Source organism: Microtus pennsylvanicus, chromosome 17 (assembly GCF_037038515.1).
Source record: "Microtus pennsylvanicus isolate mMicPen1 chromosome 17, mMicPen1.hap1, whole genome shotgun sequence".
Taxonomy (NCBI): domain Eukaryota; kingdom Metazoa; phylum Chordata; class Mammalia; order Rodentia; family Cricetidae; genus Microtus; species Microtus pennsylvanicus.
Genome location: NC_134595.1, coordinates 33,287,445 through 33,313,410, shown reverse-complemented (window position 1 = coordinate 33,313,410; position 25,966 = coordinate 33,287,445). Strand labels below are relative to the sequence as shown.

The 25,966-nt window shown below is 50.1% G+C and overlaps 1 protein-coding gene and 1 pseudogene across 1 annotated transcript in view; one reads left to right on the top strand and one right to left on the bottom strand.

The window, feature by feature from the left end:
* Window positions 1–352: 352 nt before the first annotated feature.
* Window positions 353–25,966, top strand: part of Efhd1 (EF-hand domain family member D1) — a 47,272-nt gene continuing 21,658 nt past the window's right edge. Inside the window, exon 1 of the mRNA XM_075951652.1 lies at window positions 353–773. Within this exon, the coding sequence (XP_075807767.1) occupies window positions 469–773 (305 nt within the window). The 5' untranslated portion in view covers window positions 353–468. The remainder of the gene's footprint in view (window positions 774–25,966) is intronic.
* LOC142837132 (small ribosomal subunit protein eS26-like) lies at window positions 8,068–8,474 on the bottom strand (annotated as a pseudogene).

The window sequence follows — 25,966 nt, the reverse complement described above, 5'->3', positions numbered from 1 at the left end:
CTCCCCGGTTGGAGCGCTTCTGGGAGGGAATGTAACTGCCTGACCGGTTGCCAAATTTAACTCCCTAGTCTTTGCTACCGGTCCCCTGGGGACCACGAGGTCCCTCAGTTCCCCGAGGGTGGATTCTGGAGGCAAGATCAGTTGATTTTAGGGTCCATGCCCGGACTGAGGGACGGGTCAGCCTCCTGTCCCCAGCCTCAGGGAGGATTAGGCAGACGCGACCCCTAGGACGCACAGACACCCGCTTGTCCCCTATCAAACAGGCAACCCTGCTGCTCCCGCGCCGCCTTAAAGCCGCAGCTCCGCCCTGCCCGCCCCGCCCATCCGCGGTTCTACCCAACCGCCGGGTCCCAAGCGACACCACCGAGCGTCACAAAGCCACGAGCCGGCAAAGATCGCGCGGCCCGCAGCCGCCGGCGTCGAGGTGCGGGATCGCGCTACCCAGCTCCACCACCACCACCCGTCACCATGTCCAGCGAGGAGCTGGCTCGCAAGCTGCAGCGCCGGTTGAGACTAGAGGCGTTGACAGAGACCGATCAAGGTGCCCCCCAGGCTACACCCTGCGCTGCCCCAGCAGGGAACCAGGAGCCCGAACCTCCTGTCCGGGCACCCACGGCCAACGCGGATTCTGAGCTGAGCGCCAAGCTGAGCCGCAGACTCGACATCCACCAGGGCAAAGTGCGGTCCCGCCGCAGCAAGGTCTTCAACCCCTACACCGAGTTCCCGGAGTTCAGCCGTCGCCTCCTCAAGGATCTGGAGAGCATGTTTAAAACGTGAGCGCTGGCTTTGCGCCCCCGAGGAACGGGAGGCCTGGGACAGGGTGAGGGGCAGACACGCCGCGAGTGGGACGGTGCGGGGAGGAGATACACGGGTCCAAGAGGTGCACTGAGCATCGTGCACCAGATCGTGCGCACAGGAGTCGATTGCGCGCCATTAGGGACTTAGCCAGGCTAGGGATCTGAGAGGAGCTCTCTTAGGCAGAGCTCAGAAGTTCCCACTAAAGTCCACTCTCTGGAATCCCCTGCTCCCTCCACCCACCCCCCCTAACACACACACATACACACAGGTCCAGAGATTTGCTCTGAGCAACTTCTAGGAAGCGAGCTCGGGGCGCACCTCACCTGCCAGCCTTAACTTTATCCCTCAGGGAGAAATTAGCTGGATTGGCCTATTATCTTTTAAAACAAAGGTGAAAGTTAATCCTTGTCTTGCGCACCGGGTCTGAGGGATGAACCCAAGGCTCAGAATTTGGTTGATTTCCACTCGGGAAGAGACCGGGAGCCACCGCTGGCTCAGATCTGGTTCTTGCTACCGGTCACTAGGATGGTGGCTGCTGGCGTCCAGATCACCCGTCAGAAGAGGAGAGAATACAGAGATCCAATGGGTGTCCTGTCATTTGAGAGGTCTCTTCTCTGGCCTCATTTTCCTACCTGAAGAGGGAAGCAGTAAAGACCCTTGCCCGCCCCCACCCCCCGCCATATTTAGGTTTGTTTTCTTTCCCAACATTTGGATCTGGGAAGGAGACTAACCATGGCTGCACAGTGACGCCTTGTCTCAAAAAAAAAAAAAGCATTTATTTATTTATTTATGTATTTATTTATTTTCGAGACAGGGTTTGCCTGCCTCTTGTTTTCCAATCGCTGGGATTAAAGGCCTGCGCTACCACTGCCCCGGCACATTTATTTATTTGCTGTGAGTGTGTATACGTGAGGAAGTACCATGGCACACTCGGGAGGTCAGAGGACAACTTGCTCTCCCCCTCCACCATACAGGTGGTCAGAGCTGGTAGCAAGTGTCTTTACCGGCTGAGCCCTCTCGCCGGCCCCGCCTTTGCCTTTTAAGGCCACAAAGTAGTCTGTACACCGAAAATGCCTCACCAAGCTATTAATATGATTTCCAGAATTGGGTTGAGACCGAGAAAAAATGGCTGGGGGGAGCGAAGGCCGCTGGCCAGGTCATGCTTGGGCGTCTCTAAGAGCGCTTGGAATGTGTTTGCCCTCCGCAAGGAGGCTCTATTTAAAGGCACTGTGGTCGAGCACCGCCTCGCTCCCGCCGGAGGTCTGCAGAGCCCGCACCTGCAATAATCGCCTCTGACACCTCGATATCTCAGTCCCTGGCTCCCAGCCACTGTTTTCTGGGATCAGTTTGGACAACCCAGGAAGGTGGAGTTGGAACTATAAAGAATGAGACTCGAGTGTAGGTGGTAAAGCCCGGGGACACACAGTATCTTGACAAGAGACCCCAGTGATTTACTTTGGGTTTTACATTGCATGGGAAGGACTGCCCTAGCCTGGATGCTCACCAGCGTGGCCATCCCTCTAGTCCTGGCAGGTTCACTTCACCTCCCTCTGTGGTCTCTCTGTCTCTCTGAGGGCTTCATTTGTTTTTACTGGGAAACCGCTCTTTGGAAGATTAAGTTGGTTTAGTCGATGGCCTAAGAAGAATCAAGTCCATCCAGTCGGGAGGTCTCTGGGGCCGGCAATGTTAGCGCTGGCAATGTTAGCGCTGGCAAACACCAGGCACTGGCCCACCATCCAGCTAAGGGAGGGCAGTGTGAGAACTGGTGTTTCGAGCAGAACCAACAGTGCAGGGTATTTCTGCAGACCTTTGCCGACCACCTGAATTCTAGGTTAGACCTTTTGTTACTTGCAATAAAATTTAACATGAACTAAGGGGAGTTATCCGGCTCCTACAGCAATGCCAGAACAGGCTTCAGGTGTGGCTGGATCGAGGAGACTCGGGTCATGTTTCATTGGTCTTTTCTTCCCCATCCCCTCTCTCCCATTCTTGGATTTTGAGTTAGGGTCTTATATAAGACTGGCTAGGTCCTGTTCCTCGGTGATCTCCTCCCACCTCCTCCAGAGGGCCTCACTTTGTAGTCCTGGCTTCCGGCTGTTAAGGTTACTTGCTTACAAGTTCAGCACATTTCTTGTTTTCTAAAGCCACCCCTCCCCCACCACCACCACATTTTTTTCTTTTCTGTCATTATTCCCAGGTGGCTCCTTCCATTGGCAGAAGTATGGCCACAGCTGCTCTAGAAAAATCTGTGAGAAAGAGTAGTCACAGCAGCCTTTTTGTGCCCTTAAGTGTGTGTGTGTGTGTGTGTGTGTGTGTGTGTGAGAGAGAGAGAGAGAGAGAGAGAGAGAGAGAGAGAGAGAGAGAGAGAGAGAGAGAGAGAGACTTTACTACTGTTTATTATTGGCTCTTAACCAGGTGCTGTTCTCTGGGTGAATTCCTTGCTCTCATTGGCTAGAACTGAGCCTCATGCCTTCCCCTCAGCTCTGCCTACCTCAGGCTCCCCATGTCTAACGGGTTGTTGAGTTCAGACCTTCTAAATGTTCATGAGACTCAGTAATAGAAGTCACTGTCCCCAACTGAGACCGTTTTCCCACGGGTGTTTCTGCTGAGTTTTCTATACCTGAGGCAGCAGGAACGCCATCCTTTCTCCCCCACAGTCAGGCTCCCCCGGGCTGGGAGATTCGCTGTCTAGACTCTCCTAATAAACTCTGGGTTTAGCTCTTATCTGACCTGCTTGTCCCAGGGAGACATGAAGCCCAAACCAGCAGTGAGTGAAGACATTTTCTGAACGGTTCAGAGGTGCCTGTGGTCAGATCTGCCCAGCTGCCCTCCCTTCTTGTCAACTGCTTTCTTCCACCTTGAGCTGCCTCAGGGTGGCCAGCTGGCTCTTGGTCCTTGGTACATTCCATCAACTGGTGTTTGTACACACATACAGGTGTGTGTCTGTGCTCTGCCGACCTTACCCAGGCAAGGGCGGGGCCCTGAGTCCTTTCCAAGCCCCTGGGGCTTGGTGATTTGTAGATCTGCTCTGGCCTGGCCCAATCGCTTGTCCTGTAGGTTCCTTAGTGTTCCTTTTCCTCTGCCTACCATCCTGCATGACAATTTTATTTATTGAGAAGTGTTTTTACTGTATAACCAGGCTACCCTGGAACTCACGGCATTGCTCCTGCCTCAGCTTCCCGAGTGTTGAGATTAGATATGTGTGTCATCACGTGGGCTCTGTATTATTATTATTTTCTTTTCTCAGAGACAGGATTTCATATATCTTAGGCTAGCCCTGAACTCACCATGTAGCCAAGTTGAACTTTGAAGTTCTGATCCTCCTGCCTCTAGCTCTCAAGTGTCGGGACTACAGACTTGTACCACCCTATCCATTCACGCAGTACTGGGGATCAAACCCAGGGCTTTGTGTATACCAGGCGAGCACTTCCCCAACTAAACCACACCCCTGTCCTTCTGCACGACTTTTTAAAGAAAATATAAAACTGCCCAGGTCCTCCTGAACACCCACATGCCCTCTAAGCCCCACACTTTGGTCATAGTGTGCTGTGTTGACTGTTAGCTCTGGGTCAGACAAGGAACCCTGCAGAAGGCCTGGGGCTCCTTCAACCCAGACTCCTAGAGATCAGTGCATTCGAATCAACTCTGTTTTCCTGACCCTGAGAGTCTGGTCATCTGGGGCAAGTTCAGGTTCCCCTTACCACCCCTCTCTGCCCCCAAACATTGTGCTAAACAAACAAGCAAACATGTCTTCTATTGGACGGCTTTCTGTCTCTCCCTCCTGGCTGACCAACCACACTGGGAGGTCTCAAGGACATGACTGTGAGCAGGGCTTCTGAGGTTCAAACCTGGCCTTGTCTCTGCTCCCCAGGAGAGTTCCTCTGGGCAGCCAGCTTGAGCGCTCTTTGTGTTTGGGGTCCCCTTCTGCCAGCTGGGGCTGTCCTGTGGTGTGTGGGGGAGCAGCAGTTCACTGATGCTTTTTGGAAACACTTCCTGGGTTGGTTTCAGCCACTGACTTTCAATAATAATTATTATTATTATCATCATTATTATTATTATGGTTTTTGGTAGTGTCTCACTCTGTAACCCAGGCTAGCCTTGAACTGAAAGCAACCCTCCTGCCTCAGGCTAAGTGCTGGGATTATGGAAATGAGCTAACAGCTGGCTTTACTCACAGAGTGTTAGATGATTGCATGGCTGCCATTTCATCCCCACGGGAATTTGCACTGCTCTTGTTTAAGGAGACACGCTTCCCCAACTCGAAGGTGACTGACTCTCAGAGGCTTTTGCTTGGTGGTTTGTCCTTCCTCTTCTCGTCATTAGTGGCAGGGAATCACTAAGTGGACCACAGGTCTGCAGCATCACACCCAGAGGCAGCCTGCTCTTTGAGCTGTGTTGTGGTGGTCTGGTCCTTCTGGGGTAATAGGCAGATCTCTGGCTCAGTGTCCTGCTTCCCTGAGGCTTCCAGAACTCGGTACTCGGTTCCATATCCTGGGTGGCTGAAGACAGGTGCACTTTATTCTTCATAGCTCTGGGAGTCGAAAGTCTGCAGTGCAGGTGGGTGTTGGCCATACCCTGCCTGCTCTGCCAGTTCCAGGCAGGCAGAATCTTTCTGTCTCCTATCTCTATGTGTCTTTCTCTGTTCCTCTGTTCCTGTCATTTGCTCGCGCTCTCTCTCTCTCTCTCTCTCTCTCTCTCTCTCTCTCTCTGTGTGTGTGTGTGTGTGTGTGTGTGTGTGTATGGTCTGTCTGTCTGTCTGTCTTCACGTTGTAAGGTTCTGGATGGACATGATGTGGGGGAAAGAGGGTTCTATTAACAAAGGAAAGTGAGTGAGACAAGCCATGCAGTCCTCAGACCGCTGTGGACCTGAGATTCAGGAAGGTGGGAATCAGCCCCCTCCCCGTGCTCCCCGTGGTCTAGCCCTCTCAGAAGCCAGTCTCTTGTGGAAAAGCGATCCAGTGGAGCCCAGCCGCGTCTGTGCAGAGAGCGCTCTGGCTTCAGTCGGGCTTGCCAGAATTACACTTTTCAGTAGTTTCTAGATGCGCATTCTGATGTCGCCCTCTCTCCCTGGGCCCCTTGCAGGGTGTAACCTGATTAGACCTAGCACACAAAGCGTACCCACTCATTGTCAGGAGGCAAGGCTGGAGAGATTCATCCAGGCACGGGAAAAATATCCTTTGGTCTTTTATATTTGATTTTCCTATTTTAAATGGCTTGACGTAGGGGTTCCTTATATTCTTCAAAGCTTTCGAAGCGGGGGTGGGGGGTGGGGGGAGAGGGTTCCCAGCCTGGGAGCTTGCTGGGTTCTTGGAGTAGGTGTCAAATGTCCTGAGTTCTAAATGGAGTGCTGAAGAAGAAAGACAACTTTCTAATGAGTGTGGGGAGCCAGAGGCGTCGGCAGCCTGGCCAGAGAGCTATTGCCTCTCTGTTTCCAAGCGTGTAAGTGTGTCACTGGATAGCTGGAGCCGGAATAGTGGCCTGGTTTTAAAGGAAGGGTGAGAAGGGCCCAGAAGAAACTGACCCTATAGTGTGTGTACATGGCTGAAACGCGATCGCAGCTCGCTGTGCCGTCGAGGTCAGGCAGGAAGAGGCCCCTGGCGAAGGGAGGGAACGGGGACAGCCACTCCACTCGCAGGCAGGACCCAAGCGCAGCAGCTTCCCGCGCAGCTGTGGCGCCTCTTCAGCACAGCGGTGAGAGCTTGTGTTTCAACTCCCCAAAGAGAGGGCGGGAAGGGGAATGCTAGCCGATAGGAACGTTGCTGTTTTATTAAGAATCTGAAATGCTGATGTCACAATGCCCTGCCAAGGCCACATTTCCCATTGCCAAGACACCACTAACTACTGAAAGCAAAGCGTGGGCTTCCCTCCCCCTCTCCAGTTTTCCTTCCTCCTTAGTCTGCCTAGGAGGAGGAAGAAAGGAGTGTGGAGTGTGGGGATTGGATTTTCTTTCTCTCTTGGTTTTGGTTCTGGGGCTCGAACTCAAGGCTTGTGCGTGTCAAGCGTATCCTCTGACCATGGAGCCACACTCTCAACTCTTCTAGACTGGCTGAGAATTTTGCATACAAGTGAGGTGTATCCTCTTAAGGCAGATGGAGGGAGGTGCCCACATTTAGGCTTCTTAAGCTTCAGTGTGAATTGTTTCTTACCATAGGGCAGATGGCAGCCAAGGCATGGCTCATTGGTAGAATGTTCACTGTCAGCATGCTTGAGGCTCTGGGTTCCATCCCCAGTGCAAGCACACACACACACACACACACACACACACACACGATAGGAAGAGTAGAATGGGGAAAAACAAAAGGAAGCTAGGTCTTTTCTGACCCCTGGACCGTAGCCCTCGCCAGTAGTTACCATCACCACCCCCACCCCCGGATTTGAAGTGTTCTCACCTGCACTGGGTTTGTATAGTTAACCATCTTAACTTGAGGGAGAGGCAAGAGAACCCAGGACTGGCCCGAATCCCTGGGAAGTAGCTCTGGGCTGGTCCTCTGAGAGTCTTGGTCTCTAGCACAAAGATGCATGAATGTTCCTCTCCTCCCAGTCCCTTGCTTCCCACCTCACTCTCTCTGAGTCTCCTCTGCATCACATCGTATGGGAAGTTGAAGGATGCTACCTTAAAACAGAGTGATGAAAATGGTTTTTAAGCCTAAAAGATTCCTGTGACAGGGAAAAAATAGCTGGACACGGTCACTGCTGTGTCCTCTCTGCAGCCCCTTGTCATCTCAAAGGCTAGTGCTGAACCCTGGGTCTATCCAGGCCAGTGACCACCCAGGCAAAGGCGATATTATAATGGGTTTTGCCAAGCTGGAGCTAGCTAGCTACCCTTTCCTATGGCCTGCAGTGGGGGTTCTGTTAGTGAGGAAAGAGAAGTGGCCCCAACTGTGTCTCTCTGGGTCTCTTTTGTGAGATAATGCACCATGATTCTTGTATGCCTACCTGTTTTTTATGTGTGTGTTTCTTTTTTAAATTAATTTATTATTTCAGGTGCATGTGTGTATTGCCTGCATGTATGTCTATGTGAAGATATCATATCCTCTGAAACTGGAGTCACAGGCAGCAATGAGCTGCCGTGTAGGTGCTGGGAATTGAACCTGGATCCTCTGGAAGAGCAGCCAGTGCTTCAACCGCTAAGTCAACTCTCCAGCCCCATGTGTGCGTATGTGTGTGTGTGTTTCTGTTTGTTTATTTATTTTGGGTTTTTTTTTTTAAAGTATAAGTCCCATTTTATTTTTCCAAGGTGTTTTCTTCTGTCTCTATGAAGCCACCTCTTTACATGGGCTTTGGTGGAGGTTGTGGTGCAGGATCTGCAGGTCTAAATCATGGTGGGGGTATTTGGTCCTTCTGAGCTTCTTGAGATCGTTTCCTGACCACCTTGCTATGACTAGCACAGCTCACACAGTAATCCACATAACGTTTGGGGAGCACATAAGCGTCGAAGATATGTCCCTGACGGCAGTGGCCTCTACAAAGTTCCGGATGACGAACTTCTCAATGGCCTTGTCCTTGGGCACGCACCGGGCACCGTTAGTGCAGCGAATTGGCTGCACATGGCCATGGCCCTTTTTGGCACGACCGTTGTTATGTCCGCTGTCTTCCCAACCTTCTCTCAGGTAACCCTCCACTGCACCCCTCACTGCACCGCTCTGAGTCTGAAGGGCCCAGCTAGACGTGCTCATCCGTGCTCATCGCTCTTGCCTGCCTTCTGTTCTTGAGAACTGCTTACCATTGCTCCCCTCCTCCCTTCCCCGACCCTCCCCCCCAGCCTCCTTTGTGTTCTCTACCAAGTGTGTCTTGGGGGTCATGCCTCTGACTTCCTCCCCTCTGAAAACCAGGCGTGTGTGGCATCAACTTGCATTCATGGGCCTTGTCCCTTTAGTAGTGGCCTGTGGTTTTGTTGCTAAGGTCCCTAACCCTTGACTTAGAGGCTTTTGTGTAGGCCGTTGTTTGTTTGTTTGGATTTTCAAGACAGAGTTTCTCTGTAGTTTTTGGTGCCTGTCCTGGTAGCTCTTGTAGACCAGGCTGGCCTCGAACTCACAGAGATCCGCCTGCCTCTGCCTCCCAAGTACTGGGATTAAAGGCGTGCACCACCGCCGCCTGGTGTGTGTAGGCAGTTGTATGTGTGTGTATCTGTCTGTTGGTCGGTCTGTCAGTATCTTGTTTAGACGGTGCTGGGGATAGAGCCCAGAGCCGCGTGCATGCTAGACATGTGTTTTCCCACTGAGCTACACTCAGCCCTGGCCTATTTGATTTATTTATTAAACAGAGCATCATTGTTGTGTGTGCGATGCACATGTGTCGAGGTCGGAAGACAACTCTGCGGAGTCTGTTTGCTCCTTTCACTTCTATGTGGGTCCTGGGGATCGAATTCAGGTCTTCAGTTCAGGTCTCTGGGCTCGCATGGCAAGTACTCTACCTGCTGAGGCACCTCTCTGCCTCCCTTGTTTGTTCGTTTCAGCCTGGCATCCCTCGCTTCTGAATGAAGAGTTCTTTGGCTCAGAGCTAGGCCTGGTGTGCTGGTGATCACAGCAGATCTCCTTCCTAGGCTAAGCAGGACCTTGCGGACTGGGTGGAGACCCAATGGAGGAGCAGGGGGGCTCCTCATAGCTGTGCTAGGGTCTGATTCCAACCTAGTGACGACCCTCATCGCGGGTGGGTGTGGTGGCTGTCTAGTCTCCCTCTCCAAGGCCAGTGGTAGGTCACAGACCCACCCTCGGCCTTCTGCCAGCTTGGACTAGGATTGCAGGAAGCAGAGGAATAATGTTTAGGACTTACAGGCCGTTGTGTGCTGGTCCTTCCACCCCTTCCTGGTGGTAAAACACCCAGAGAACCTCCCCAACCCCCCCCCCCCTCGTCTCTCTTTTACCTCCTCCCTGCCGCAGTACTTACTGAATACCCATTGTGCTTTGGGAGAGCTCTTGCCAAAAATAGCTCACTGCTGACAGCCCTAGTTCTTTGGCCATGGGGACCTGCTGAGTTCAGTCATGGCCTTGGGGAAGCTGGCCCTGGATCCTGCCCAGTTTGGTCTTGGCAGTGACTTTCTCTGCCCCTCCCTAAGTGCTTCAGACGCCCCTGCGCAGGGTAGCCAGTGAAACTGAGCAGTGCCCCCCGCAGCGGTGTTCTGTGGAGTCACACAGTGCCTACTGTATACAGGCTCAGTTTTTAGCCATGTACACACGGGAGCTCAGTCCTGCCTTTCTGTGCTCTGCATTGGGGGCCAGCAGCATGCTCACGGTACAGCAAGGCAATGGAGCCACAGAGCAGCCAGAGACCGGCCCCGGTACTCTGGTCTTCTGTGTCAAGAGGCTTCTTCGTTAATGTCCCTTCTACCCCAAGCCCTAGGCTCTAAGTCGCAGCCACCCTTGACACGGATCCCTGCACTTCTTGCCTCTGCAGCCTGCCTGAACTCCACGTCCCACTGGATCCCCCTCCCCCACCTCATGTCACACTGGGCCTCATCCATCTATCATGTACGTTGTAGCCATAGGGACCTTGCCTGAGCCCAGATTTCATTACTCCCTCCCTTTTTCAGAAGCCCTTGTGGATTAGAGGCAGCATAGAATATTCCTGAAAAAAAGCTAGACTCCTCGTTGCTGCCCCCTAAGGCCCACCCCTCCCTTCTTTCACTGGTCCTTCCAGCCTGTCTGCCATGCCCTCCAGTCAGTCTCCAGAGATGCTTAGGTTTCTCAGTTACTGTCTCTTGTATGCCCCCCCCCCCGGAAATCAGCCGTGTGTGCGTGCGCACATGTGTGTGTGTGTTTTGACGCAGTATTTCTCTCTGTAGCCCTGGCTGTCCTAGAATTCACTCTGTAGACCAGGCTAGCCTCGAACTCAGAGAGCCTCCTGCCTCTGACTCCCCAGAGCTGAGATTAAAGGTATGCGCCACCACACCCTGCCTAGAGCCAGATGTTTTAAAAGAAAAACAAAATTAAAGGCAGGATTTCATTCATTTCAGGCTGGCTTCAGACTTGGCGGGTAGCCAAGGGTGACCTTGAATTTCTGATACTCCTGTCTCTATCTCCAAGTGGAGGCATTGGGATATTATAGATGTATGCCACCATGCCGTCAGTCCCTAGCATCACAGGGATGGCATGATAACTAAGCACTCTACCAACTCAAGGATTCTTTACAGTTGAGGGTGACCGACATTTCTCTGTGGTCTTGCTGGCCATCTCGGGGGCATGGACCTCCTACAGCGATTCTGGGCTCAGTCAAGCTGCAGTTGCGTGAAGGGCTTGTACACTGCCAGACAGTGACTCAGGCCTGTGGTAGGGCCTTGCAACTCCCTGGAGCAGAGCCACTGACCTGCTCAGGCACAAGCCTGTAAGTGAGATGTGGAAAAAGGTAAATGACCACTTCTCAGGTTGTGCCCAAGATCGCGTGACCACAGAGTGTACAGTTGGGGCCCTAATTAGGTCACTGCTTCTAGCCAGGTGCTCTAGACACTGAAGGCTGCTGGGTTTAAGGTGGTGCCAGCCTAGAAGAGGGCACAGGAAGGAGTCTTGTTGGTGGGGGAGGAGTAGGGGCAGAGATAGATAGCTGAGAACAGAAGGATGACAGCCTGTGTGTACTCTCTGCATATTGGAATCATAAGTCAGTCCTCACCTTACACTAAAGCCGGGACGTAGCCTTTGGCTGTCTCCAAGCTCCCGCCCCAAACTGGCTGTAGGATTAGGCTTCACTTAGTGCCTCCCCCAGACCCTTTACTTCCTGAATTTCCTGACCTGGGAATCAGCAGGGGTGAGTGCTGCCTCACCAGCCCATTAGGATCATGGAAAGCCTCTAGTGTTTGGGGGCATTGTCCTCATAGTCCCCAGCAGGACTGGTTCTAGGGACACCTCTATCCTGGGGTTCAGCCCCTTAGAACTTTTCAAGGCTGCAGAACTTTTCATGGCTCCTTTGGCCATCTTGGTTGGAAGACTCCCTCCAAGTGTGGTGGACAGGCCTGTGAGCCCAGCTCTTCTGAGGTGGAAGAAACTCTCAAGTTCAAAGTCCATTTGGGCTGCAAATTGAGGTCAAGACCAGCTCGAGATGTAGCTCAGTGATGGAGTATTGTTTAGCATGAGAGGCCCTGAGCTCAACCACTGGTAACCAACCAAAAGAGAAAAATCATCCCGGGACTTCCCCTGTCCCCTCTCTCACACACACACACTGTCTAGGTCTGCTCCAGACTGGCATCCCACAGGCCACTAGAGCCTCTGCCTTCTCCATCTGCTCACTTCCCTCTCCTTTCTGAATGAACCACCTCCAAATTTTCTCACTCTGTTCCCTGTCCCAAATCACAGGCCAGCCTGCCTGTGCCAACTCAGACCCAGCAAAACCCAGACCCCTTTCGAAAAGCACCCTGGGATCATGAAGTAATAGCTGATCCTTAACCAGGTGAGTTTTTTTCTGTGTACTGTTTGCAGCTGAGAACTTATTTGCCTGCAATCCTTTTTAAAAGACTTTTGTTATTTTTAATTATGTGTGTATGTTGGGGGGGGGGCAGGGTTTACACGTGAGGGCAAGTACCCTCTGAGTCCAGGAGAGGGAGTCAGGGTATTTGGGGCTGGAGTTGATGAAACATTTGATATGGGTCCTGAAAACCAAACTCGGGTTCTTCGGAAGAGAAGAAAGATCTCTTAACTGCTGAGTCTTGATTCCAGCCCCTCTCCTGGGAATGTTGGCAACATCTGGAGAAACGTAGGGTTTGGATGACCAGAGAAACAAGCCCATGAAGTGCCTGGGCTTTGATCTGGTGATTCCAGGAGCCTGTGCCTTCCTCCAGAGGAGCCCATTGAGGCTGAATTGTCCCCGGTCACACTTGCATTGTTGGCGTCCCAGGGCTGTTCCCTAGGCACCTCCTTGGCAGGTTCTTGGCATTTTATGAGGCAGTTCGTGTGGTTAACTTGTTTGGTCATTATCATGCCCCTTTAGGGTGGCCTTGGAGGCCGCCAAACTTTGTTTCCACATAATATACCTGGCATCAGTGGGAGAATTCACACATAAGGCTCCACGCACTTTGTTAACTTCTTTCTCTTGGGCTGGTTCCACTCCCTGTTAGCAGCTTTCTTTGGCAGGTATCCCATGGCTCTGGCATTTCCAACATCTCGGGGTCTTCAAAGTAGTCACAACTTCATGCAAGGGCCCTTCCAGTCCTCCTTTCAGAACACCACTGACACATGCCTGATCTCAGTGCCTTTCCTTAGTCCTAGAGGAAGATTCTATAACCCCTTTCTTCTACTCTTGACTCAGAACCAGAACCATATGGCCGAAGCTGCCAAGTTCTGCTGTTTACTGGGGCTGGAACATGGTCCCCTCATTCAGTTACATCTTCATCAGCTTTCTGTCTCTCGCTGCCTAAGCTTGGTTGTCCTGAGACTTGCTCTGTGCACCAAGATGGCCTCAAACTCAGATCACCAGCCTCGGCCTCCCAGTGCTGGGATTGAAGGTGTGCCCCACCACACCTGACTCTAAGCTTTTCTTCAGTTCCTTCCCCCCCCCCCAAGTTGAAAACAGCTGTGTGTGCTCTTGCCCTGAGGTCACCACTCCCCTTATTCCATTTCTTAATCTGTTTATCTCCTCGAACGGAAGATTTAGCTCCATTCCACTTTCTGGTGGAATGCACTTTTCCTTGCTTAGCTTGCTTCTTTTCATTATATATCTTCATTAGAGTTTACCATTAATATCCACACAACAGAGTCTATGCTAGACTGTTTTGAAATTTTTTCTGCCAATGAAATTAATCCAAAATTCTTTGCTTTAGCCTCAGGCAGACTCTTAGGACAAAGGCAAAAGGCATCTGCTTCACCAAATATCACAAGAACAATCTCTAGGCAACATACTAAAATTCTCTTCTGAAACCTCTTGAGTGAGCACCCCCATTGTTCAAATAACTCTTAGCAGCACTGTCTTCCATGCTCCTATTAGTGTGGCCCATAAGGCAGTGCTTAAAGCATTATAACACTTTCCAAACCCAAATACCAAAGTCCAAATTCCTTCAAACACATGGTCAGCCCATCACAGCAATACCCCACTCCTGGTATTAACTTCTGTCTTAGTTAAGGTTTCATATTGCTGTGAAAAGGCACCGTGACCATGGCAACTCTTATAAAGAAAATGTTCAATTGGGGATGGCTCGCTTATAATTTCAGAGGTTCAGTCCAGTGTCACCATGATGGAGAGCATGGCAGCATGCAGGCAGACGTAGTGCTGGAGCTGAGACTGCTACATCGAGCAAAAGAGACCTCAAAGCCACCTCCGTGGTGACACAACTTCCTCCAACAAGGCCACACCTCCTAATGGTGCCACTCTCGTTGGGGGCCATTTTCTTTCAAACGACCACAACTGGTGTTCTACAGCCTTCAAAAAAATGTTCATCTTTTACCAGAAAAGGAAGAGAATTTTCCCTAAGGTCCCTGGGCACTGGCTGTGTAAGAGCAGGTTAATTGGGAGTTCAAACTTGTCTTGTGCTACTCCACATGCGGATCCACCTCCCCAACTCTTCCATCCTTGGCTAAAGCTGCCATATACTCACCAGTTGGGTGGTGCCTTCCAAAAATCTATTCTGTGTTGGTACCCAGAGGAGAGGTTTTCCCGAGACAGGCGCCAGATGTTGGCCGTTACTTCAACCTCATTGTGTTCCTGCTACCCTGATGAAGTCAGCTCTTCCAGAATGTCTCGTGTGAGCTGTTCTGCTTCTCCCTTTCCAGATTATTCTGGCACCCCCAAACCATTTAGCAGCAGATGTCCCCTTGCTGGGCTCTGCACCTTTGCCCCTCTGTTGGCTCCTGTGCAGCAGACGTCCCTTTGATGGGCTCTGCACCTTTGCCCTTCTGTTGGCTCCTGTGCAGCAGGTGACTCTGCATTGCCGCCTCACAGTGCATCACTTGCATTGTGCCTGCAACCCTTCTGGGACTGTCTTTGTGCTTCCTCCTGCCTTAGAGGCCCCAGCACATGTGAGCCTAGAGATGAGGGAGTGAACAAACGGGAGCTCAAGAAAGCCAGGAGCTGTGGGACAGAAGTGGTCGTGAGCAGGCTAGACATCAGGGCTGTTGTGTTAACTCTGTCATTGCGTTCGCCTGCCGAGAGCCAGGGCCGTCCAGAGCCGGAGTGAGCACTCTGACTTTGGGAGCCGTGATAACACACTGAAGATCTGGTTTCCCAGCCTGCTGCAATTGGGAATATAGGAAGGACAGGTGCTATGATTGCTAGGGAGGACTTCAGGGAACTGGGTAGAGGGACTCCAGGTCTGTGACCTCAGGAAGTCCCTGAGGCTGATCTAGACAGGTACAGTTGGGGCCTTCATGTGGGGCCTCTAAGTGGCCACCTGCTGGGGGTGGAATCTTAAGTGTCCTTCCCAGACTTAAAAGTGCCTGGGGTCCCACTGGAGCTGCTGACAGCTGGCTCTTACCCCGCTGGATTGGGACAATGATTCTGACACTCCCACAATGTCCTTGTTCTGTGCTCCCAGCTCTGGTCGTTTGAAAAGACCTGCGTTTTCAACAAAACAAAGCCTTGCTATGTGTGTTTGCAGGTGTACAAGCCTGGGAGCTGCCTGCACCCGAAGATAGCTATGAGTGTGCCCTGACCCAAAATCATAAAACTACTTAAAACAGGTCTTCCTTCCTTCCTTCCTTCCTTCCTTCCTTCCTTCCTTCCTTCCTTCCTTTCTTCCTCTCTTTCTTTTTTTCTTTCTTTCTTTTTTGGAGGGAGGCAATTAGTTTTGTAACTCAATTGTGAGCTTCTCAAGCATAACTTTGTAGATGACATTGTGTTACAGTGTCAAAGGATTGTCCTGGTTGAGGCACAGGCACCACCATCTTCCTGAGAAAGCCCTGGGGGTCCCTGGGGAGTTTCTGATGGCAGAGCCTCTCTGCACAAAGATTACCCGGTTTCTTTCTTCATTAATGGCAGGATTATTCTGGTGAGGTGAAAGCCAAGAAAGCCCAGGGGCTCTGTGCGATGCAAACAAAAGGAATGAGCAATTCATGGGGGGAAGGGGGGCGGGGCAGGCGTCCAAAATTGGTTGTTTTTCTTGTCCCCCTCACTGCTATTTTTTTAATAGCTAGGCCAGGTTGAGTGGGGACTACTGTGGCCAGGGACTACCTGCCTCTCCTCACATAGCCTTCATTGTTGCCCAATCAGGAAAGAGTGGGGAACATTTCCCAGTGGAGCTGGGACCCTGGCCTTGTCCCCAGTGGGCTGACTCAGAGAGTCTCTTCTGACCCAGAACGGGGAGGCAAGTGGTGGGTTACATTTTCCTCTAACGTCAAAGATGGTGAAGACTGGAACCAAGTTGATTCTGGTAGATCTTTGGGGTAGAAGCCTGGGAGCCATTTACTTGTCTGTGGGCTATGACTTGTCTGTGGGGAGCGACTCATTCATAAAAAGACCCCAGGTACCAGTCATAGTGCCTGCTGAGGATTAGCTCCTTTGACAATGTCACAGAGCAGGTCAAATCTCTCCCAGGTACCTACTGGGGGCGGGGGGTGGGGGCTGTGCCCAGGTCTTCAGAGCCACCAGGAGGGCCATTGGCACTAGAATTCTCCCAGTTAAGTCCCGTAGAACCTGAAGAGGGAAGGGACAGAGAAAATGAGAAACATCACATATCTAAGTGGAAGCCTCTGGAAACGGTGGAAGAAGGGCTTGGGGCTGCCCTGCTTTTCTCCTCTTTTTCTTCCTCCTCCACTTCCTACACTCCTCCTCCTCTTTAATTTTGTTAGGATTTATTTTCTTTTACATTTGAGTGTTTTGCCTGCATGCATATGACACCAGAAGAAGGCATCAGATCCCCTGGAACTGGAGTTACAGTTGGTGGCATATGAGTTACCACGTGGGTGCTGGGACCTCAACCTTTGTCCTCTTGGAGAGCAACCAGCGCTCCTAACCACTGAACCCCAGCCCTGAGGCCTGTGCTGGTTCTTTGCTGGGTGAATCAGGTGAAAATTTTCTGAGATGCTCAGCTGGTGAGACCATTCCTCTGGATGTTCATAACGATAATGCTGTCTTGACCGGAAGTAAACTCTGTTGCATGTGCTCTGTGTTTGGGTGCCCCGCTGTGGGGTCAAACTCAGAATCCACTCATGCCTAGACCTTACAGTTACAGCTCTTAGCTTTTCTGCTGCTCTTCAGTTGTAAACTGCAAAAGATGTAATTTATCTAAAACAGGATCTTTTTGGGACCATGAACATGCCTTGTGCTTGTCCTAATCTCTTGCAAGTTGAGGGCTTCATAGTTTAAAAGAGGTCACTGGTGGTTCTTGCCTTCCCTGCTACTATAGAAAGCCTATGATCTGCCCCCTGAGGGCCTGGAGAGATGGCTCAGTGGTTAAGAGCGCCAGCTACTCTTCCAGAGGACCCCGGTTCTATTCTTAGCTGCTCCGTGATGGCCTACAACTAACTCTAACTTCAGCTCCAGGGGATCCAGTGCCATTTTCTGACCTCAGGCACTGCGCACTTGGTGCATAGATACACATGTAGTCAAAACACCAATACACATTTTTAAAAAAAACTGCTTGAGAATCCCATTAAAACTTGGCATGGGGCTAGTGAGATGGCTTACCTGGGAGAGGCACTTAGCCACCAAGCCTGACAATTTTAGTTTTATCCCAGAGAAAGGAGATAGCCAACTCCAGCAAGCTGCCCTATGATCTCTATCCAATGCCATGAATGTAATAACAAATAAATAAGTAAATTATTCATGACAACTTAGACCTTTGGGAGGCTAGACAATTTGAGGCTAGCCTAGGCTAGACAGAAAGACTTTTAGATAAAAGAGAGAGAAAGAGGAGAAGAGGAGAGAAAAAAGAGGAGGGATGGAGAGAATGCACCAGCTGAATTTAGATAAAAACACCTGGCTGTTTTTATCATCCATTGAGAGAGGCCACTAATTGCCTCCCTCAGTGAGGTAAGGCCCCCAGTAAGCTCTTGATTAACAGGGAGGGCAGGCAGCTATTATTAAGTTGTCGCAGGACTGACCCAAAGACCAAAAGGCTGACACTGAGACAACATACGCACCACAGAGCAGTTGGAGTTACTGTCTTAAGTCCTCTTTTTCCCCCTTCTTTTGTACCACTGCTGCGTAAATCAGTTCCCGCTTTGTGGGGGCAGGTGGAATGGGAAAATGAAAGCAGGCCTATGAAGTTCTGCTCTTGCCGGTCTTGCAAGCCGAAGCCCTGAAGGAAGTGACTGCTCTTGGGAAGGCTTTTGTAAAAGGTCACTTTGAAGGCAAAAACCACGTGTCTGATTTTAAACCCCAGCTCCACGGGGGAGCAAGATGTCACTGATGTGGTCACTTTATAGTCCTGCCAGGACTTCAGTGGATGGCACTCGGCTGATGCTTCTATCAGGAATAAAAGGAAGCAGCCTGACTGAGTACCAGGGCGGGGCTGAGGGGATGGGAAGCTGGTTGGGGCCTCTTTTCTTTCCTGCTCTCTGGACCTCAGAGGTGTCCCTTTGCGTCTATATGTGCTTTCCACTGCCAGTCAGGTGGCCTCCCTCAGCTTGGCTCTATTTTCCCACCTGGGATTACAGCTTCTGGCGGGCTTCTGCTTCCCAGTAAATGCTTTTCAAAGGCCCTGAACTCTGATCTCAGCCCCTCTTACCCCGTTTTAGAGTTTATTGTCATTTTGATTTTGAGATGGGGTCTCTATGTGGTTCAGTCTGGTTTCAAACTCTTGGTGTAGCCTCAGCCTTGCATCTCTGCCCCCCCCAACTATTGGGATTGTGGGCTTGCATCCCTGTGCCCTGCTTTCTTTATTTAGAATATTGAGGGGAGGAGGCCTAGAAAGATGGCTCAGTGGTTAGAGCAATGGCTGATCTAGAGGACCCAGATTGGGTTCCCAGTACCCACAAGGAGGCTAACAACTGTCTGGAACTCCATCCCAGGGGATCTAATACCCTCTTCTGGCCTCTGCTGTGACTAGACGCAATGTGGTATACATACATGCAACGCAGGCAAAAGACCCGTAATTATTTTTAAAACTATTGAAAAGTAATTTGGAGGCTGAGAAGATGGGTTGGTTAGTGGTTGGTTAGTCACACAAATGCGAGGACCTAAATTCAGAACTCCAGAACCCACATAAAGTTGGACGCAAATAGCTTGTCTGTATTCCCAAGGCTTCCTACTGTGAGCTAGGAGGCAGAGACCCAGGTGAGTCCCTGGGAACTCTGTCAACAGTGATGAATGTTAGTAACTCTGCCTCAGGAAGGTAAAGGTAAACCCGTCATATTTGTCTTCTAACATACACATCATACATACAGACATGTACGCGCATGCACGTGCAAATATAAAAGAAATTGGAATTGTGTTAAGCCAAGCCAAGCGCTTCCTGGGTCCATTCTGAACTCTGTGAGCTTTCTGTTAGACCTGGAAGGTGTTTCAGACCTCGGGTCTGTTAGGAGGTTTTCCAGGTCAGAATCCCAGAGGGGACTCAAGGATTGCCTTCCTGAACCAGTCTCTTGTGTCTAGAGGGGAGCCCCTGCTCAGACTGGCCTCATTGGCAGCGCTCTTCAGTGAGCATGGGGAAGGCTCCCTCCCCTCCCATGTGGCTGAAGACAAGTCTTTGCCTTGTTTGTTGACCTTTGCTTATCACCCCCATCCTTACACTTAATCCTTTCAGTCGATGCTCCCCCTCCTCTGTTGGGGCAGCATCGGAACCCTCTGTTGATGTCTGGGCTGATTGTGTCTTGATGCACCGTCCTCCATGGCTCCAGTCTTCTTTGTAAATGTTGGAATGGGCCCTGTGAACAGAGGACAGAGGACATTGTTCTGCAGCTCAGCACCGCAGTTACCTTAGTGGGCCCTAACTAGGCCACTCCCCTGCCTTTTTGGTGTACTGTTGGGAATGGAACCTAAGGAAGTGCCTTGCCACTGAACCACAACCCCAGCCCCAAGGCCAACCCTTGAATACAGTATTGCCACCTTCTCCCATGGAAAATTCCCAGACGTGGAAGATTGTGAGCTTGGGATCAGCCTGTGTTGTGTGATCTGGTTCCCTCTTGTAAGTTTTGGACACATAACCTCGTAGGAATGGGGTTCTGGAAAGTTCCACATTGTAGAAACCTGTTGACTTTGACCAGGACTCTTGTAACAGGGACACCCCGTTCTAGCCTGTTTGTAAGAGCTTAGCTTTGCAGGGTCAGTTCTCAGTGGTTCCCAGAAAGCTCCTCTCTGCATCTGAAGCCATCTCCTGTCACCACTGGGCTTTGGAGGCTGCAGCTCTTTGCTTCCTTGTCAGATCCCCCTGGTGCTGTCTACCACTGTCTTTGAGTAGGATTTCAGTCCTTCCATCTTCCTAGGGTTCTCTAATTGACCAGCATCAGCCCCTCTGCAGAGCATCATGGGAGTCGAGAGAATGGCTACCTTTATGGGACTTTGAGCTTTGCAGCCTCCCCTGCCTTTGTTGAGTGTTATCCCAGCCTCCTCGACCCGCTATTCAACAGATATCCCAAGTCATGCTGCTGAACTCTGTCTCTTCTGCAACCCAGACTTGAGAAGTTGACCTGGAAGTGGAGGGGGTTTCAAGACCTTACTTTTTTTTAATTAAAATTTTTATATGTATGGGTGTGTTATGTGTAAGTGTGTCTCCATAATGCCTTCAGAAACTAGAAGAGTGTTCCCTGGGACTGAAGTGACAGATGATTGTGGACCACCATATGGGATCTAGGGACAGAACCCCAGGCCTCTGGAAGGGGTAGCAGTGCTTTTAACTGCTGAGCCGTCATCTCTCCGGCCCCGGGGAACTTTGCTTTTGAAAACTGTCATAAGATAAAAGTCCAGAGAATTTTCATGAGTTCATCTGTGCCTGCTTGCAAAAGATCATCCCAAACTGGGCTTATAGACAGCATTCCCACCACCTCCATGAGGTCCCAGTGATAAACTAAAGTTTATCATGGCTAGCCAATGGGTTTTTTAGGGTTACTTACAGAGCGTGGGTGAGGGCTTCTGGGCAGAAGTGTGGGTGACCCACTTGGGAGGTCTGCAGCCAGCATGGATGATGACTTCCATATGGCTGTGTAAAAGGATCCCTGTCCCCACCTGTGTGTTATAGCCCCTCTCTATTCCCCAGGCTGTCAGAATGACAATATACAACTGGATGTTCCAGTGAGGTCCCGTGTCTTAGTGTTTCATTGCTGTGAAGAGACACCATGACCACACCAACTCTTAAAAAGGAAAGCATTTCAGTGGGGTTGGCTTATATAGTTCAGAGGTGTAGTCCATTGTCATCATGATGGGAAACATGGTGGCATGCAGGCAGACATGGTGCTGGAGAGCTAGGTGAGAGTTCTACATCTGGATCAACAGGCAGCAGGAAGAGAGGGAGACATTGGGTCTGGCTTGAGCATTTGAAACTCCAAAGCCCACCCACAGTGACATACTTCCTCCAGCATGGCCACACTTACTCCAGCAAGGCTGCACCTCCTGATTTCTGTCAAGTAGTACAATTTCCTAATGACCAAACATTCAAGTCTATGAGCCTATGGGAGCTATTCCTCTTTAAATCACCATATCTCATAACCCTCCCACCCCTTTTCTATGACGGAATAGTCCACAGGCCCAGCTGGGATGATATTTCGCAAGCAGGCACTCATGAACACAGCAGCAGTTTGGCTCAGAGGCTAGTCTTGTCTAACAGATACATATGAAATTTAATCTTCCCTCAACTTTTTAAAAAATGGTGCTTGGGATCGAACCCAGGCCAGGCCTTGTACACTCTCTGTAAGCATTCTGGCTTCAAGCATTCAGTCTATTCGCACTGTGGTGCGGACATCACCACCATGCGACCATGTGGCCCCAGAGCTTATTTTTCTTCAGCACTGACAGGTCCCTTGCCCCTCCCCCAGTCTCTGGCTACCACCTCTATACTTCTGTCCCTGTGACTTTGGCTACTCCAGATGCCTCCTAGAAGTGGAATCTTGCAATGTGTGTCCTATACCTTGAATGAGTTAACTCACATATCTTTGAGTTTACTTCATCTATGTTTTACCATGTGCCAGAATTTCTCTTCCATTCTGTTGCATGGGACGGATTCACCCCGTTTTCTACATCCAGTCACGAGCTGATGGATACTTGGGTTCCTTCCTTCCTTCCTTCCTTCCTTCCTTCCTTCCTTCCTTCCTTCCTTCCTTTCTTTCTGTCTGTCTGTCTTTCTGTCTTTCTTTCTTTTTTTTTTTTCTTTTTGAGATAGAGTTTCTCTATAGCTTTGGAGCCTGTCCTGGAACTAGCTCTTGTAGACCAGGCTGGCCTCGAACTCAGAGATCTGCCTGCTTCTGCCTCCCAAGTGCTGGGATTAAAGGTGTGCGTGACCACCGCCCGGCCTTTGGGTTTCTTTTATTTAACTATTATAGATATTGTGATGAGCCTTAATGTACAAGTATCTAAGATCCTACTTCTATATCCATAGAAGTAAAATAAATTAAAAAAGAGGGATGAGAATGTGTCTTAGTGGTAGAGCACACTGGTTTGGTATGTGTGAGAGGCCCTGGGTTCAATCTGTCATGCGGGGGGGGCGGTGTTCTGGGATATTTGATCACACTATAATACCGCAAGACTGTTAATAAAGTTAACTTTGAATCAGGGGGTGGAGTAAATGACTAGCTGACTGGACTTAGCCATAGAGATACTGGAGAATTTAGGATATGATAGAGAGACACAGGAAGGAATAGGGAGGGACTTGGAAAGATTTGCAAGCCTTTTCAATCAGGGAAGCAAGGAGAGGGAGGGTCAGCTGGTTGTTTCTCCACTGCTTGCTTGATCTACCGGGTTTTTACCCCAATATCTGAACTCTGAATTTTTTATTGATAGTAGAAAAATTCAGTTACATGCTTCATCAGTGGATTGCTGGGTTGTAAGGTGACTCTCTGTTTAGCATCTTGACCGCCTTGCTGTGTTTTATTCCTGGTCCGCAAGCCAGCATCCTTTTCTTCCCTACCTGTATCTTTTGCTTTATTAGTCGTGTGTGTATATATGCATGCATGTGCCCACATACCATGGCGCACATGTGGAGGCCAGAACTTGGAAGAGCTGGCTGTTTCCTCCACCTCTGTGTAGGTTCTGAGACGTCAGGCCTTTACCCTCTGAGCCATCTCACTGGCCCCAACTCAGATGTTTTGGGCCTAGATCCTTCCCTGACAGTTATGCCCCAGCAAGATCTGAGACCACCTTCCTTAGACGGCTCAGGAACAAACAGTTCCCCTTCTTGTCTGGGAGAGTGGACCTTTGAGTCTCCCACAAGTGTCTAATAGAGAGCCTTGCTCACCTGAGCAGGGACATCAGGATTAGCCATGATTTTCTGTTGGACCAGCTTGGCATCTGTGTTTCAAAAGCAGATGAGTGTATACCATCCCAGCAGTTTACTTTGGACATATCACAAGCAAACTGAGACAGGAACACTTGCACCCCAACGTTCAAAGTGGGACAAGTTTTTATTAGGACAATGCCTTTTAATAATATCTCTCCCCTGATTCCTTCCAGATCCACCTCCACTCCCCTACCCACCCAACTTCCTGCCCCCCCCCCTTTTCTTACACCCACTGTGACGGTTTGCATAGGAATGGCCCTCATAGACTCACATGTATAAACACTTGGTCCATAGGGAGTGACTGTTAGGAGCTGTGGCCTTGTTGGAGCAGGTGGGTGCTGGGAACTCGATCCTCTGCAAGAATAATATATGCTCTTAACCACTATGCCACATCTCCACTCCCAAGTGGCATCACCAAGAAAGGGAAATAACAGGCTGGAGAGATGGCTCAGAGGTTAAGAGCATTGCCTGCTCTTCCAAAGGTCCTGAGTTCAATTCCCAGCAACCACATGGTGGCTCACAACCATCTGTAATGAGGTCTGGTGACCTCTTCTGGCCCGCAGGCATACATGTAGACAAAATATTGTATACATAATAAATAAATAAATATTTTTTAAAAATTAAAAAAAAGAAAGGGAAATAACTCAAACCTTTCTTTTCCTGGCTCTGGGAGTGTAATTTGGAGCCCCACACAACGTAGATAAGGGCTGAACCACTGGTTTATATTCCTAGCCCTAGATCTTTAAATTTCAAGTAAAAAAGAAGGCAAATGAGGTCTACACGGAGTCAGTTTTGGCTAACCCGTGAAAATCGCTATTTGCTTGTTTTGAGGTAGTGTCTCAAGCTGTGTAGCCCAGGTTGGCCTTAAATTCGCTGAGCTATTTCTGCCTCAGTTTCCTGGACGTTTGGGATTACAGGCATGGGCCACCATACCTGGGTACTTGGCATTATTAAGTGATCACCCATCATTCTTTGATGCCTCCGGGTCCTGGGCTGGCCCATCTGGAAACCTGGAGGCACCCTGGTTTAATCTCCAGACACGGGGCACCCATATTACAGGATTCTCAGAGGTCATCACCAGTCACACAGAGATCTTAACTATCTGCTTTGTAGAGTAACTCTTTCAACAAGACTCTGCCCAGTGGGGGCTCAGAGGGCTTGAGGAAGAAACGGCCAATAGGAGAGGGCGGTGAATTCTGGCACCAGAAAAGGACACACAATGAAGGCTGTTGGGGAGCCGGAAGGTCAGGGAGGAGAGGCCTTGTGTTGGCAATGGGTGGCACAGCATGAATCAGCCTCTGTGGCTAGAATGGAGGGTGTCAGTGGGGCAGGGAGTCCTGCCTGGCGCCTTCCCCAGCATGACAATGTGGGTTTTAAATGCCACTGCCCACGGTTAGATTTTCAGTTGCCCACAGGCTACATTTCTTAGTGAATTGTGACGGTTCTCGGCAGAGGTACTTTTTCATTATGGGGGTGGGGGCAGATGAATAGTGGAAAAGTCTGAATATAATTTTTTAGAAATATGGTAATATGTGCATAATAAAAATGACTCCTTCAAGCGGGTATAGTTGCACACAGCTGCAGTCCAGCTCTTGGGAGGTTCAGAGTGAGCTGGAAGCTGGTCTGAGCTACAGAGCCGGAGCCCAGTCTAAACAGGCACATATGTATATGTATACACACACACACACACACATACACACACACACACACAGAAGGGGGAAGTGGAATGGTGGATGGCTCCGTGGTTAAGAGTGAGCCCTGCTCTGAGGACCTAAATTTGGTTCTAAGCACCCACATCAGGTAGTTCGCAACTTCCTGTAACTTCATTTCAGGTTGAAGTGAAGCCTCTGGCTTCTGTGGGTACTTGCACTCATGGGAACATACCCACACACAGATTCACGTACATATACGTAGTCTAAAATAATAAAAATAGTCGGTTGTGGTGGTGCATGCTGGTAGGATTTGCTGAAGGAGGCAGAGGCAGGAGGATCACAAGTTCGAGGCCAGCCTGGGCTACACATTAAAAATAATAATAATAATAATAATAGCCGGGTGGTGGTGGTACATGCCTTTAATCCCATCACTCGGGAGGCAGAGGCAGGCGTATCTCTGAGTTCGAGGCCAGCCTGGCCTACAAGAGCTAGTTCCAGGACAGGCTCCAAAGCTGTAGTGAAACCCCGTCTCGAAAAACCAAAATAATCGTCATCATAGTAATAAACAAAGGAAATAAAATGACCATTTTAGCCATTCAGGTGAACACAGTTTGGGGGCACTAAGCATATATAGTTGTTGTACCGGTAATGTGACCCTTTCCTTGTCCCAGCTTGAACCTGCACCCATTCAGCCATCTCTCCAGCCCCAGAAAACACCCTTCAACTTTCTGTCTCTATGAGTTTGTCTACTGTCCCTTTGTGACTGAATTCACTTATTGTGGCATCCCTGAGGGTCACCTGTGCTGCAGCAAACATCAAAGTTCTCTTCCTTGTTACCGCTGAAGATCATTCTTTCTGTAACTATTCTATACTGCACCGCCTGGGTGAGCGCATTATCAGCCCATCTGACCCCAGCCCTTGGCTGTAGAGACCTCATTGGTTGATTCATTCTTTGTTTTGTTTTGTTCTTTTTGTTTTTGTTTTACAAGACAGGGTTTCTCTGTGTAACCCTGGATGTCCTGGAACTTGCTCTGTAGACCCAGACTGGCCTCAAACTCACAGAGATCCAGCTGCCTCTTCCTCCCTGAGTGCTGGGATTAAAGGCGGGTGCTCCTGGCCTCTTATTTGTTCTTTAAAACAAAATGTTCAGAACCTGAGCAACAAAGGGGTTTCTGGGAAGTAGGAAGCAACAGGAAATATAAGAAGTACTCATTGGGAAGGGAGCCACGGAGCCCTT